Below are 15,740 nucleotides of genomic sequence, written 5' to 3' on the forward strand. Positions count from 1 at the left end.
TTCTTACCGAAAAACTTTTGGAAGTCGTTTCTGTTGTGTACTTTTTTTCATTTTATATCTATGTATATTGCATACTTGTTTCAAATTTGCAACTTTAAGGACTCCATCTTGATACAAACTAGGTAATTTTCTTGAGAATTCCAGCATACATCATAACTTCACTTGAGAAAGTTTTCTTCCTTATTTTCACCAATATTGTATATTAGTTTGTACTAAGTCCAATAGCCCATTGGTGCTCTGTTGTGGGGGCTTTTAATGCCAGTACTAATATTTATTAGTGTCAACCTTCTTCACTTCCAGCTCTTGGCTTGGTGTTAGTTATGTGTGCTTTTAATCTATTTTAGTTATACTGTCTACATTTTTATGTTTGAGCACTACAAATCTCCCTTGATACCAGTCAACTGGATGAACTAAAAACTGCTATTGTATGGGATTTTGAATTGAACACAAATGACACTTTAAAATTTTCAAATTTTATCATATAAGCACTTGTTACTTGATTTTGATTATAGTAAGTTCACAATAAGCTTATGGATAGTGCTCGCATCCACCTTGCAGACTCTGCGAATTTACCAACAGAAGTGTGAAACTCTGGAAACAATAGTCCATCCATACACTTCGTGCCCTTATGCTTGGGATGAGCCTTTTTTTCCCCATCGACTGATTGTTGAGGTATGCAGTCTTTTCCATGTATTCTACTATTCCCCATTTTCTGGATAATCCCTATCTTTTTGTCAAATTTTCTCAATCTAATTTACCATATCCAGTTTTATGTTTTTTAAGTTTTGTGTGATATTCTTCCTCTTGATTCATTCATTTCTTCTGGAACCAGCCCACTCATTAGATTTGATATGTTATACCATTCCGATAAATGTTTCTCTTATTACTTAAATTTTGGTATTGCTGCAAGATCCCTGGAAAGCGCACATTAGGGCGGCTGGGACCATATACCCTTGATGATGTCAAGGAATATCCACCTATAAAGTTAGTGACATCTTCAATGTCATTAGAGGTACTTCATCATTAGCCAAATTTCTGCTTTGCTCATATCATGAGCTTTTTCATGCAGCACTTTATTTGAGAACAAATTTTCTTTCCATGCTGAAAAGCTTGATAATGCTAATATTTTTACCTCTATCCAACATATTCCTTGCTCTTTCTTTCTTATTTCAATTTTTTATTTCATTTTTTTGGATGGGAAGCAGAGGCATGAAAAGACATTGCTTTCAACAGTCCGTGCAGAGGGTGCAATAAAGGTAATGGCTATATGGTTCAGGATCTGTCCACTATCTATCTGTTCTATATCTTCTCATGAGTAAATTTTTTTTTACAGGTTCTCAGTATAATTGATTCAAGCTGTCATGTTTTAGAAGAGGTGAAAAGTCCAAGCTCAATTTCATCTGGGAAAAAAGAAAATAAAGGGGTGGAAATGAATATTGATTACAAGGAGAAAGTATCTGTCAAGATATCATTTATTGGGATCTCCTTGATGGACTCATCTCCTCAGGTATGCTTTTCATGGGATCATATTTGACCTTATCCCAACTTCAGCTAGTTTGTTTTCTGATCTCTTCTATATAATAATTATCAGGAGTTGCTTTATGCATCTGCAAAGGACATAAGATTTGATTTTCTCCAGAGTGTGGAGCGACAAAGTTTTTCCTTTCAAATCTTGTCATTACAAATTGATAATCAATTGCGTGGTACACCATATCCAGTTGTTTTGTCTTTTGATGAAGACTTCAAAGGTAGCCTTGTCAGCCAGATGAGAAATAAAGATGGAGGAGCAAAGACTAAAATTGAAAGTATGATGACTTATGCTGTTGGGATCTCCTCTGAACCTAAGATATGTTTGGCAGCTTCAAAATGGAGGAATAAAGAGATGATGTTGCTTTCATTTGAATACATAAGCTTAAGGTTTGTGCGGTATCATTCAATGTTCTGTCAGATATATTCGCTAAATAATCCTTGTAGACTTACCATTTATATTGTTTACAGGATTGGAGATATATCTCTTGAGCTTGATCTGGAGCTACTTTTGAAGCTGCTTGAGTTTATTAAGGCAATCCTTTTGTTAAATTCTGATAATCCATCTTCAGTAACAGTGAATGATGATTTATGCAAGCTGGGTGTAGTGGACAGATCTTTTTCTTTTGCTCCACAGAATTCTGAGTATTTGCAAACCAATGGGGATAATCAGTTCCCTAAGAATCTGTATACTCTATCTGATAATCACACCAATACCCCATTATTGCCAGAAGTAGTTCCTATAGGAGCTCCTTGGCAGAAAATTTTTCTTCTGGCCAGAAGACAGGATAAGATTTATGTTGAAGCTTTTTCTTTGGCTCCTGTTAAAATGACTTTGAGGTATTGTACAATCAATTGTCACAGGAATTTTCTCTTAATTTCTTCTACTTGTATTTCTCTTTTGATTACATATGATGAACTTGCAGTTTTTCAAGCAATCCATGGATGCTAAAATCAGCAGGTTTGTCATCTGGTGAATCTCTCATCCATGTAAGTCCCTTTGATTTAGCATCTGAAACTAAGATTTTGGTGCTTTCTGTGATAGATACTAGTGTTTTATATTCCTATATTCAGTTGTGGAACTTTCCCTTTCTTCATCTTTAAATTGTTGTTTACCAGATTATAACATGGTTGTGTTAAGTCTTGATAATCAAACAAGTGTTTGAGCAAAGTTTATTGTGATGTTTCTCTATGAGGAAAGTGGGAAATATTCTGATTCGAATAAAAGGAAGGCAAACTAAAATGTTTTCAAGTTTCAACAATAGTGAGTGAAATCTTTAATTTTCCAACCTACCTCTTCCTACCAGATGAAAACTGTTGTCCTGTAGTTACATGCAAGCCAACAATATAATTACTTAGTGTACGATCAGTTTAGTGTGAACCACAACAAATACTCATCCATCCTATGAATACAGTCATTCTGTCTTACAGTGTTTTGAAGTCAGTTAGAATTTGAAATACTCCCTCCGTGTCTGTTTAATTTACACACATACCTTTTCAAGGTTACCAAAAAAGGCATGTTAAAAAAGAGTGAAAAAGTAAAGTTTGAAAGTGAAATTTAAATATTATTATTTGTAATGAGTAAAAGTGGTGGGTCTCTTTTCTAAAAATAATAAGTTAAAAGTGGATAAATTAATCATTCTAAAAAGGAAAGTAAACTTAAAGAAAACAGAGGGAGTATAAATTTTCAGTCTGCTTGTGTTGTTGGCTAAATGGTGCTACAATCTAGATTGGTTTCTTATTGTTTATCTTTGTAATCCTAAGTTGTTTCCTCAATACTGATGCTATTATGTAATTACTCTTTACATCACGAAGAAAGTTTTTTAGAAGAGTGGAAAAGAGGTAGTTTTATCTTTAACTTGTGACTTAACATTAATAAAGGTGCCTGTGGACCAAAGTGGGGGAAATTATCTATTTTTGGGTAAAGACTATGCATAAGTTTGTGTTAACTACTCTGCAGCAGCTTCCTTGGATTTGCAAATAATGTGCCCTGTTCTCTGATACCAATTTTACATAAACTGGAAAAATAAATCTCTCTTCTCAGTTCTAAAACTTAGGGTCACGTAATCTCTATCTCATTAGATGATTATCCTACTATCTCCATCACATCTACCTTTTTTTTCACGTAAATAACCTTTGATAGTCAAACACCCACTTATTGCCAAAAACTATGTGCTTTGATAAGTGTGTAAGCTAAATTTGGTTGTAGAGAGTAGAACTCAATTGGCCCTTATAATTTTTGCTGTCTGATATATGCCTTTGCAGTCGCAAGCTGCTCATGTAATTATATACGTAGTACATAATATCAAAGCACAAGCCAGTTATTGAGGTTCAATATTGTTCCTATGCCAGTGTGCCCTAACAAGTAACAACTATGGTTTATGACCCTGTGGTGATATTTCATGGTCAAGGACTAGTTTTGCATGGAGCTTTTAAACATTTAATTTTCCCTAGTTTTTAAAGAATTCTGTAGGATAAGTCTGTATGTCTCTTGACTTATTATCTTATGCTCACAGAGAGGTATTATGGCTCTTGCTGATGTTGAAGGAGCGCAAGTCTGCCTCAAGGAACTAACCATTACACATCATATGGCTAGCTGGGGATCCATTCAAGAAATCCTCCTCAAACATTACAGTAGGCAATTTCTTCATGAGATGTACAAGGTACTGCACCTTGTTTGTGTGCCAGGAATAATTTACTTATATCTTGCATGTTATAGTTTCAGTTTATTAAAATAAGAAGCGCTTGTAATTATTCAATCCATATCTAAACTGTTTTTCTACTTTATTGATGTATGCTCATCCCAGCTCATCCCATCTGCTTATGTGGCATTTGTCTGTTAGGACCTGCTGTGGGGATATTACTAACTTTACAATCAGAAGTTGCTTACGTCGATTGCTACATTCAGCTGTTCACTGTAGTGAGAGTGGATTTTGATGTGGCCCTATCTCAATCAAATATCATTTTTGGTCACAATTTGCTACTTTTTTTTTTTTGCTTAAATGTCTTTTCTTGCTAATTTTTCTATCATATACTTCCTCTGTTTTTTAATACTTGGAACACACCCTTTTTCACGGTAATTAAGAAAAGTGGGTTCACATGATTTAATACACTTAAAATGGGGTTGAGAAATTGTTAGGGGTATAATTATGTGGGTTGAGAGCTTTAAATAAGGGTAACTTTTACAAACTAATTAAAGTGTTTTGCAGGTATTGTGACATTTCCATTTTAGAAAAGTGTTGCAAGTATTAAAAAACGGAGGAAGTACATGTTTTGCTTTGAGATAAGAGGGTCAGAATAATGGAAACATCAATTTGTTGCAGAACTGTTGAACCGTTTGTAGGAAGTTGCTTAGTTGATAATTCTATTCAAAGTCTAATATTTTTTTTTCTGCTAGATGTACTCTTATTAGGTAAACATGTCTATGTTATTACTTTAAAGAAAATTCTATCATATGCTGATATTTTTGCTATTTATGAGTCAGGTGTTTGGGTCTGCTGGTGTGATTGGAAATCCAATGGGCTTTGCTAGAAGGGTTGGGCTTGGAGTCAAGGACTTCTTTTCCGTTCCAGCAAAAGGAGCTCTGCAGGTATATAATGAGTTGAGGATGGCATGAACTTACTGATAAAAACTATTGTTTTTGGTGCATTCTTATTTTTGCAACTAGAGTGTTTCCTTTTGTCAAAACAGTAATTTTAAATAATGCTCTGGAGTCTGGATATATCATTTGCCAATATATGATAATCTTTTATAGTTATTGGGAAATTAGTGGAAATAGATGGTATTGGGGAGGTTACTTAAAAAATAAGAAAAAAATATAAAATAAAAAAAAGAAGAAGAAAGAAAGTGTAGTTAAGGATTTGGTTTTGGTGCAAGTTGGATAAAACTGATATACTAGAATGTCCATGCTAGTTCACATGATATATACTTTATGGAAAGTACAATATAGGAAGTTATAGGGATGTTATTGGGGTTGATAGTTATTTGGGAATTTTCTTTGAATTTTGTTTTTTGTTTTGTTTTTTTTTTTTTTTTTTTTTAAAAAAAAAAAAGATAAATATAGGTTGGAGTTTGTAGAATTTGGAGGTTTGTAGTTAATAATTAGGAAAATGGCTCCTCTATTATTATGTAAGACTAGTGTATGCCTGTGCAGAATTGCACGGGACATTGTAGTTAATAATTAGGAAAATGGCTCCTCTATTATTATGTAAGACTAGTGTATGCGGATGCAGAATTGCACGGGACATTGATGACATAGAGAAACAAAAGGATATTTTTTGAAAATCTAAAGGGTTGAATTATATATATTGCACTTATTTAATAATTATAAAATAGTTTTCATTGCACTATAAAAACAGGGTTAATCTTTTCAGTTTCTTGGAAAATTAGTTGCGCTATTTTTTATATTTTTTTTGTACCTCTCATCTTGGGGGGTAATTGTACCCAATTTAAATTTATAATTTTAGATTTATTAATTTTTTTTTTTTTTTTTTTTTTTGTGGGGGTTGGTGGTGTTTGGGGGAGAGGAGGGGGGGGGGCAAATAGGGAGTTTTGAACGTTTATGGAGAGATAACATAATGTTTGAGGGTTGGTGTTTTGTAGGTTTGCGGTCAAACTTTCTAATCAAAGTTAGTTTCTTGTCAAAAAAAAAAAAATCATAGCTAGTTTTTTTTTTTTTTTTTTTTTTTAAATGTAACTATCATCTTGGGGGATGATCATTCCCAATTTTTAATAATTTATCTTTTTTTTTTTTTTTTTTTTTTTTTTTTTGAGGTTAGGGGTGGTTTGAGCCTTGAAAAGGGGGGGGGGGGGGGGTAGGGAGTGTTGAATGTTTATGGAGAGATAGCATAAAGTTTTTGGATTGGTGTTTTGGAGCTTTGTGGTTGAACTTTCTGATTAATATATTGATTATTTTGTTATCATTCTAATCAAAGCTACTTTCCAATTAGCAGAGTCCTTCTGGGCTGATCTCTGGAATGGCCCAAGGCACTAGTAGCCTGCTTAGCAACACACTCTATGCTATGAGTGATACTGCAACACAGTTCAGTAAAGCTGCTCATAAGGTACATAGCAATCAATCATAGACAATAAATGGGTAAAAAATGCAGTTTGGTAACTAACAAATTTGTGCCTCTAGGGAATTGTTGCTTTTACATTTGACAACCATGATGCCTCAAAACTGGAACAACAAAGGGTGGTTACTTCATCTCGGAGCAAAGGCGTGATAAATGAATTGTTTGAGGTATGTTAAAGCAAAGTTACTTTAAGCTTCCTTAGATATTCTCTTCATGCTAATAAAAACCCTCTTTACAATCAGTCATATCTTTTCTTCAGGGACTAACTGGTCTTCTGCAATCGCCTATTAAAGGAGCTGAAAAGCATGGACTTCCAGGGGTTCTATCAGGTATTTCTTATTGGGAAGTTGTATAGTGGCATTGTCCTTGGGAAAATTTACAGAATAATGACCCTGTATACGGTATCACTGACACCTGTAAATGAAAAGGTCAAAAATGGAATTCCCAAGTTACTATTCTCTACTGAGAGTACCACTGATTTACTCATGGAAATTTAGAGGTGATAAACCATAATCAACATTAGTTAGAGGTTGCTGTCGTTGACGATTAAAAAACTTTTCCCAAATATGAATTAATTGTTTTGCTCCAAAAACATCCTTAACTTCTTTTATCACAATTCAGCCTCTATACAAGCTATTTCCAATTTGGAGCCTTTTGTAATTAACTTTACTAATGACTATTACTTTAATATACTTCGTAGGTATCTTATAAACTTAACCTCCCTTCACACAGCATGCATCTACATGGCATCATGTCGGTTCTCGGAATCAACAGCCTTTGTTATGCTTGTATAATATTCCCAATAGATATCCTGGATGGAAAGAGAGTTTAGTTGTAAAGAGAGAGATAGAGCATGGAAAATGAGGAGGGATCCAGGGCATGGAAACAAATTTGATAAGAAATAGAATTTAATTCTGCTGGAAATAAGAGTGCAAAGAAAGAGAACAAGCTTTTAATTTCTTTGAACCACCCTCAATCAAATACTACATATTTTTTCTTGCACTTTGACTTATGCACAATTTATCTATCCCCCTTGACTGACTTTAATGATTTGTTGTTAAAGAAAAATATAGTCACGTGGGATCTTGTTTGATTTGCCTCTATTATACTTTCATAATATTAAAATTTTTATAATTTATGCATATTGGTAATGAAAGATATAAGTGATTGGAATAATGCAATGGCAAGTGTAAAATGAGAAGTTTTTGCAAGTAAAATTAAAAAATAAAAATAGAGGAAGTAATTCTTAAAAGTTCCAACGACACCTTAGCCTATAAAAATACTCCTAGACTAATCATATGATTATTAAGTAGACAAGATAGCTCCAATCCAACAAATGAGCTTGCATGGAGTCCTAGGCAAAATTTGTTTGTATGTGTTGAATGGAGAGAGAAAGATAGTGATGTGAGGAGAGAGATAGAGATAGAAAGAAACGACAATTTAAACATTTGTTGCACATAATGTATGTGTAACAACCTTTATTAGTTAATGTTGCACAGAATATGAAACAGAGGTAGTATTATGATTTCATGGGGTATAATACATCTAATAAGGTAAATCGAATATTGATTTGCATCTGCAACCATGACATGCAGCAGAGAAACACTTGAATTTGTGGAAAAGGATATCATGTTAGCTTTTTGGAGTTGCTGAATTTTGTTACTTCTTGTACTGCAGGATTTGCCTTGGGTGTAACTGGGCTTGTGGCAAAACCTGCGGCTAGTGTACTTGAAGCTACTGGAAGGACTGCACAAAGTATAAGAAATCGGAGTAGGCTTTACCGAACAGGACCGCATCACTTGCGTGTCCGTCTTCCCAGGGCTTTGAGTGCAGAATTGCCCCTCGGATGCTATTCTTGGGATGAAGCAATTGGTACAGCTGTGCTCTTGGAGGTTGATGGTTCAAAATTCAGGGATGAGGTCCTAGTAATGTGCAAAGCACTACAGGTTGCCGGGGAATTTGTTGTTCTTACTGAAAAACTCATCTTGATTATTGAATGTTCTAGTTTAGTAGATCTGGGAAAGTCTATGTTTCAAGGAATTGTTGCAGAACCAGAGTGGAAACTGGTAGCTGAAATTGCTTTGGAGAGCGTGATACATCACAAAGTCGATGGAAAGGTTATGCACATTGTCGGAAGCAGTTCGGAAGCCTTGATTGGGAAAAGTCAGCATCATCACCATAGATGGACCGGAGGTAGGATGAAGCTATGGAGTAAATCTCCAAATCCACTTCCTCTCTTTCAGACTGATTTGGAATTCGCTTCCAAGGAAGAGGCTGAGTACTTCCTGGAAGTTTTGTCGTCTATAATCAAGAAGGGAAGAGAGCAAGGTTGGGGAAAGATGTACCTTCTCCACCAAAGTAATTTAAGAAAGTGAATAGTCCATTTTCTTGCATTGTAAATTTGTAGGTATTTGTAACTTGTAAGAATTGTAACCTGTAAATCCACCCAATTTTGTATCTCCATATGTTTCCTTGCCGTAGATTGCAGAGCTAGCTTATGTGTTTCGATTGCACACATTTTGTAAATACGAGGTACAGTATATAGGATTGTGTACATACATTATTCACTTATTACTACCTCCGTTACATATTATTTGCAACGATTTGACATAAAGTAGAGAGGAAAAATGTCTAATCGTTGCAAATAATATGTAAAGGAGGTAGTATATGTTTATCCAAGTTTTATATATTTGAAATTTTCACTGGATGATTATAAAGCCGACCAATATTTTGGATGAGACAGTCTCACACTTTTGTTGGTCCACATAATAGTTAGAGGAGGCTTTCTAATTGTTAATTTAATATTATGTCTACTTATGCACATTCTGATTTCTTATCAGAAAAATGTTTGGTAAATAAAAAAGACCCTCAGTGACAATTTGGTTAAAAAATTAACTCATGCGACAATTTGGTAAAAAAAAAATGTGGATTGGCTGGTTGGTCCACATTTTAATAATCTCCCGCATTGTCAGGTGAAATCTGGTTATCAAAATTCTCAATACAATCTGTATAAATCCAACAAGAAAAAAATTAACATTCTAAATATAAAATTCAATCAATCAATCACATTTAAATAATCACACCCAAAAAAATCAAAAAAATCAAAAAAACTAGTTCAAAGCAATGAACACTGATTCTCTCTCCTCTTCTTCCTCTCCTCCTCCTTCTTCTTCTCCTTCTACGTCGTTGTTTGTCACTCCACCATCTTTGGTTGAATTGGGTCCTTCTTCTCCGACGATTTCTCCTTCTGGGGATGCTCAATTTTCCCCAAAATCGCCGCCGCGAATTCCACCGCCGATTTCAGGAATTTCCACCATGACTACTCGGGATCCTGATGCTGTTTTCAGTGGTGGTGGTATCAGGTATTTTTCTCTTTCCTTTTTTGATTTTTTAATTCCCATTTTACATTTTTTTTTCAATTTTTGTTGGTGGGTAATTTATTTTTATCATGGGTTTGAATTTTTTTTGGGTTTAATTTGAATTTGAGTTGATGGGTTATTGTGGGCTGATGCTAAATTTTCGTAGTGATGTATACATTTATTTTCTTGGGTTAATTTTTGAAAGAATTTGTGGGATTGTTATGGTTATCATTGATGCATTATGGTTTAATTTTTATGTAATATAGAGTTAATTAAGTTGTGTATATGAGAAAATTTTGAACTTTTGTTGGTTGTTTTACAAATTTGCATGCTTTCAATTATATAGTATATGAAGATGGAATGGAGTTTTGGGCAAAAGGAGGTGGGATGTACACATCTTTTACCTTGAAAATGTTATAATTAATGAAGTGTTGACATCGAAAGACCGGGTGTGAGCACTTATTGAAGAGGGGATTGTAATAGTATTGTTCCTGTAATAAATTGATTAGTATGGCTTTGGTGTTTTCATGACTTGTATCAGTTGTATGCGCGTTTGAGTTTCCGGGGTAGCAAATTCATTTGGTCATTGGCTTCTGGAAAGTCTAAGGGGTAAGGAATTTGGAGAGGCTTATGAAGCTGCATTGCACTATTACAGGCTGGTTTTTCATCTTTGGCCTTTTGTACAGTGTGGTTTAGTGTAATGCTTTATGGAAGTGAAATTATCTAATATGTGTTTTGTGTTAATTTGAAATTGCCTGCTATGGCTATTGGCTTCTCTATTGATGTTCAAAAATTATTTAAATTAATGGTTATATAAAATTACTCCTTTCCAACGATTGGCCAGAGTTTTAGGAGAGGCACTTGGGTAATGAGGTATTGTATATTGTATTCCTGTTTTTCTGTTCTATAATATACCAAACAAGCCAAAGGAGAGGCAGTAGGATAATGAAGTATCTGTTCCAACTTTCATTGTTTTATGTGAAGTAATAGAAAACAAGGTTATACAAGTGAACAAGTTTTTACTTCTAGAAAAGATATTAGATATGCCGACGTTTTTGATAGAGATAGTATTAAAAAATGGAATTAGTTATCCAAAATTCTTAAAATCATAAGATTGATGCATCCAATCTAAGGTTTTAACAATACCATTGCCCTTTAGTGCATGTGAGATACTCAACATTTGACATTGTGTAATAGACTAACCTAAGGAGGGGTAGTATAGCTATTCTAGTAATATTAGTTTACTAGGTTAATAGTCCTATAGAGAGTAGAGGGAAAGAAATTATAGGTAGAATTTTGGAGTGAATCCTTTTGAGAGTTGTGACCTCAAGTCACTAATATGAGCTTTGTAGGCTAAACCTATACCCTTTTGTTAGAAACCATTAGCAAGTTTAATATAATTTCAAGCTTTCAACCTTAAATTTCTGCTTATTCATATAAATACACAAATCAGATTGCTAGCTCATCACACATTGGTATGGTACTTAGACACTTCTTCTCGAGCTTTAGGGGAAAAAATCAAAATATAGGTGTGTCTGAAAATTAGACAAATATGTGTCAAATGAGCCTGAGTAATTTACATCACTTTAATATTATAATTTCCAACATTGTTTAACGTGGCCGAACAAACAACTGATGGAACTTTGTTTTTTTGATAGCTTTTTAACTGGGGAACGCAATGTAAGGTTCAGCTATGGATATTCTACTTTCAAGGGTAAACGAGGCTCAATGGAAGATTATTTTGAGACAAAGATATCTGAAGTTGGTGGTCAAATGGTTGCATTTTTTGGTGTTTTTGATGGTAGGTTCAGACCTTTTTTATTACTCTAGAATTCTAGATTAAATGTCGAGGTCTCTGCAACTGAGATACAAATTTTCTATTTTGTTGTTACCGTTGATGCAAACATTAGCCGTCAATCTCGCCAGAAGGGAGGTTGTGAAATCTTGTATGTAATGTGTCTTTATTCTAATTTGTCACTGTTCCATGTTTAGGTCATGGAGGTCCCAGAACAGCTGAATATCTTAAGAACAACCTTTTTAACAATTTATGCAATCATCCAGATTTTATTAATGATACAAAATCAGCTATTGGTATGTAATTGCTCAACATGCTGGTAAATTTCTATTTTTGCCTACTTTCATAACGTATTTAATCATGGATCACTTGTAATGATGATTTCCTTTTATTTTTCCTTTCATATTGTAGTTGAAGCATTTAAACAGACTGATGCCAATTTCCTCAGTGAAGATATAGGACAACAAAAGGATGCAGGATCAACTGCATCAACTGTGTTGTTGGTTGGTGACCGCTTGCTAGTTGCCAATGTGGGCGACTCCAGAGTAGTCTCCTGCAGAGATGGATCCGGTAAGTTCAATGCCTGAATTTAGTGTATGTTCGTTCTTCTGCATAAAATAAAACAAAATTTGTTAAAAAAAGACAACAGATTATAAGAGAAAAGATGGTGGCAATGTAGCATCAAGTCTAATTATTTTTTTTAATTGTTAAAAGGTTTTATTTATGTCTGAGAGCTTATAATGTCCAATATCTATATACTATATGTTGGACTTGTGTATGTTCTCTTTTTTACTCTGTCGAGAGAAAAAGGGGTGTTAGGATAAATGGAATACAAGTAGAAAACATTTTAAGAATAATGCCACAAAGTTCTATTTATGTTGATAACAGTTGAAAAGAATTCTTTACCATTAGCAAATACTCAAAAATGGAGCCAAAAAAGCCACTTTGTTCACACTTCCTTTTAAATGAAACTGATTGGAACTAGAAATTTATGGTACCCTTAATTCTATCTTCCAAAATATTTACTTGGTGTGAGAAATAAGTTCAAAAGAGGTAAGTTATTAATGATATCTGTATTCATTGTGTTGGGAGTGCAGCTATTCCATTATCAATAGACCACAAGCCTGATAGATCTGATGAGCGTCAAAGAATTGAAGATGCCGGAGGCTTTGTAATTTGGGCAGGTGATTCCATGTCTGATTTTCACAATGAATTAGTAGCTCTTTATAAGTTTATTTCATCAAAATAAATGTTTGTTAACACCTTCGTCTGTAAAGCATTTATAAAACTTCACCTAGGTTCTTCTACTGGTGTTATTTATTTCAAAACCATATGATGCTTCATTATGGAATATACTTGTGATTTTAAGTGTAACATCAAATCGGAGTTTGCAAATTTGATCTATTTTCTTTTTGCGTTACCGTAAATCAGTCTTTTGTATGTTTGGCAAAGTTCTTGCAACTGTTGCAAGTAGTATTTCTGGCTTATTGTCAAGCAACACAATGTATTTATTATTAATGATTACTACTGCTTTAACTTTTACTTTTAAAACTTCACTAGGCACATGGAGAGTTGGAGGAGTTCTGGCAATTTCACGAGCATTTGGGGACAAATTACTCAAACAGTTTGTGATAGCTGAACCTGAAATTAAGGTAGTCATCTTACTTTAGAGTTGACATAAAATTTTCAGCTTCACCTTCTCGTTAATCCTGCTACTACCCTTGCCAAGATCATCTAACTTGCATTGTATAGTTGCAACCTCACTACTATCTTGCACATGACCTACCCCATACTTGCTTAGTTGGCTCAACTGCTTAAGAATAGGGTATATAAGGAAATTCTATTCTCTGTTGAACCTTATAAATGATCTTGACTCTTATGTTCTCGGACATACGATGGTAAAAATTGGTCTTTTTGTAACAATCATAGGTAAAGCTATTACTTTAAATTGGTTAATGAGGTTTTCTTACATCTGATAGAGCTACTGTCATGATTTTTTATTTAATTATATTTGCTTGTTTATTTAGTTCACCCTTGTTTCATGTGTTAAAATATCCAGGAACAAGAGATCGATGGTGTAGATTTCATCATTATTGCAAGTGATGGGTTGTGGAATGTCATCACAAATAAGGCAAGTTATGGCAAATTACATCTTTGGCATTACTTACTTTACAGAGAAAATGTGTTAGGGTTGTGATGTTTTGTCTTTTTGGTTTAGCATGGCATAGCCTAGCTTGGTTATGTAGTGATTTTGCCTAAAACCTCCATTATAGGTGCATGTAGGCTCAAACCTGGGAGTGTGTTGTAGGAAGGTTATTGAATACATAAATTTCAAGTAATTGTGGATTTTGCTATTCAGTCAAAGTCTTTTCTGTATGTGACTATTTGTTTGGATATTGTTTGATATGAAGTGTAGTAATTTATAGAAAAGGACTAATCAAAGCAGGGAGTTAACTGAAAGTTTATTTACAATGTTTAACTGGTAAATATTGTGTGGTCGTAATGATAAGAAAAAATTGTGTTGGAAATCAAAGGTGTTGATGCACTTAGTTTCTCTATTTTAAAGTAGGCAAAGAGATGTGTAAATGTTAGAGGTCTAGCTTGGACAATTCTGTTAGAAAATATGACGGAGAAAGATTAGTCATCCACCACTTGCAATTTTGCAAAGCGCTAACCTGCCCTAATCCCACAAAGAAACACTAATTTGACAGTTTGATTTTGATATGCTCTTCATTACAATTATTGATAAGGTTGGGAGTATAATGAGAATGTAAAAGACTTTTTTTGCCTCTTAATGTGTGAATGGAGCTGAAGTTGCAGTTAGTGCCTAGAAAGTTAAATATTTGAAATGATAATATTGATATAAGGGGAAAGAGGTAATAGTTTCAAGATGGATACATTGCAGTTTTGTTTGGAGATGCGAAAGATGGCATGCGTTCATTTTTTTAATTTCATTTTTTGAAGGATAACGGCTAACAGCGCTGTATCAGGAACCCAATTTTTTTTATTTTTTTTTATTTTTATTTTTAGAAGATATTCTATGTAAACTAACTAGTATAAATGAAATCTTATCAGAGTTTCAAATCTTTATCAGTGTTGTGTAAATACAGTTTACATGTGACACTACATAAAGTTATACCCTGAATAAAATCTGTATTCCTTTGTATTGCTGATATTAAGTTGATTCAGAACCATTTCATCGTCTCATGCTGGTCTCTACAATTAGGAGTGCACAATCTGGGCATCATCTATGTTTCATTGCCCAACATTCGATAGGATTGATTTGCTTGTTTTGCTTAATTCTTTCTAGTCTTTTGTAATTGACTATGGATACACTCTGCGTCTTCAGGATGCTGTTTCACTTGTGCAAGACATAAAGGATGCTGAAGCTGCATCGAGAAAACTTACAGAGGAGGCTTTTACAAGAGGGAGCTCCGACAACATTACATGCCTCGTGATTAGATTTGAAAATGAAGATTCTCAGTAGAATTTAGCTCCCCTGTGCATTTTCTAGGATCTTTATACAAGTACTTGGTAAATTATGTTGCAGGATTCAAAGGGAAGCTGACAAACCTGATGTCTGGAAAAGTTTCTCGTTAGATGTAATTTACCATTCTTTTCAACATTAGAATTGTTTCTACTAGTCTGTAATTGAGTAGGCAGGTCGGGTTCCATCATGCTGGGTATTGTTTCTCTCTTTTTACATTGTAAATCTATTACACCCCTGTAATATTGTGTCATTTAGGGACTTTTTACCGGCCAGCATCTACTACTTGAGTTTCTGGACTTGGTAATGAAGGTCTGTAATAATAGTTATCCACCATAGTTTCTAGTCCAGAAGATAGGCAAGGAATTGTTTAAGAGTTGCATAAGAGCGACAAGACCTATAAATTTGTTCTCTCATTTTTCATGTTTGAACTCTTGATGAAAGAAAAAGCCACACCATGAGAGGAAAACTATGTAGTATAGTGTAATTATAATTAT

The 15,740-nt window shown here is 34.1% G+C and overlaps 2 protein-coding genes across 2 annotated transcripts in view; both read left to right on the forward strand.

Annotated features, from left to right (window-relative positions):
• The window catches only part of LOC145639191 (uncharacterized), a 40,702-nt gene extending 31,398 nt beyond the window's left edge, over window positions 1-9,304 (forward strand). The window contains exons 36-48 of the mRNA XM_081690360.1: window positions 559-672; window positions 911-1,012; window positions 1,206-1,256; window positions 1,334-1,507; window positions 1,592-1,917; window positions 1,999-2,367; window positions 2,454-2,517; window positions 4,044-4,190; window positions 5,012-5,116; window positions 6,480-6,590; window positions 6,665-6,769; window positions 6,862-6,931; window positions 8,280-9,304. Of these exons, the coding sequence (XP_081546486.1) occupies window positions 559-672; window positions 911-1,012; window positions 1,206-1,256; window positions 1,334-1,507; window positions 1,592-1,917; window positions 1,999-2,367; window positions 2,454-2,517; window positions 4,044-4,190; window positions 5,012-5,116; window positions 6,480-6,590; window positions 6,665-6,769; window positions 6,862-6,931; window positions 8,280-8,977 (2,436 nt within the window). The 3' untranslated portion in view covers window positions 8,978-9,304. The remainder of the gene's footprint in view (window positions 1-558; window positions 673-910; window positions 1,013-1,205; window positions 1,257-1,333; window positions 1,508-1,591; window positions 1,918-1,998; window positions 2,368-2,453; window positions 2,518-4,043; window positions 4,191-5,011; window positions 5,117-6,479; window positions 6,591-6,664; window positions 6,770-6,861; window positions 6,932-8,279) is intronic.
• Window positions 9,305-9,693: 389 nt separating this feature from the next.
• LOC145639193 (putative protein phosphatase 2C 11) lies at window positions 9,694-15,739 on the forward strand. Its single transcript, XM_081690362.1, has 8 exons — window positions 9,694-9,964; window positions 11,620-11,762; window positions 11,954-12,052; window positions 12,168-12,326; window positions 12,854-12,940; window positions 13,317-13,408; window positions 13,816-13,887; window positions 15,106-15,739. The coding sequence occupies exons 1-8, from the start codon at window positions 9,726-9,728 to the stop codon at window positions 15,241-15,243; spliced, it is 1,029 nt and encodes a 342-aa protein (XP_081546488.1). The 5' UTR covers window positions 9,694-9,725; the 3' UTR covers window positions 15,244-15,739.
• Window position 15,740: the final 1 nt, after the last annotated feature.

The sequence above is a fragment of the Chenopodium album genome, chromosome 7, assembly GCF_948465745.1.
Source record: "Chenopodium album chromosome 7, dcCheAlbu1.1, whole genome shotgun sequence".
Classification (NCBI taxonomy): Eukaryota; Viridiplantae; Streptophyta; class Magnoliopsida; order Caryophyllales; family Amaranthaceae; genus Chenopodium; species Chenopodium album.

Coding starts and splice junctions, on each gene's coding strand:
- LOC145639193 (XM_081690362.1), top strand. CDS start 9,726: ATGAACACTGATTCTCTCTCCTCTTCTTCCTCTCCTCCTCCTTCTTCT. Junction 12,053..12,167: donor TGATACAAAATCAGCTATTG/GTATGTAATTGC, acceptor TTCATATTGTAG/TTGAAGCATTTAAACAGACT. Junction 12,327..12,853: donor CTCCTGCAGAGATGGATCCG/GTAAGTTCAATG, acceptor TTGGGAGTGCAG/CTATTCCATTATCAATAGAC.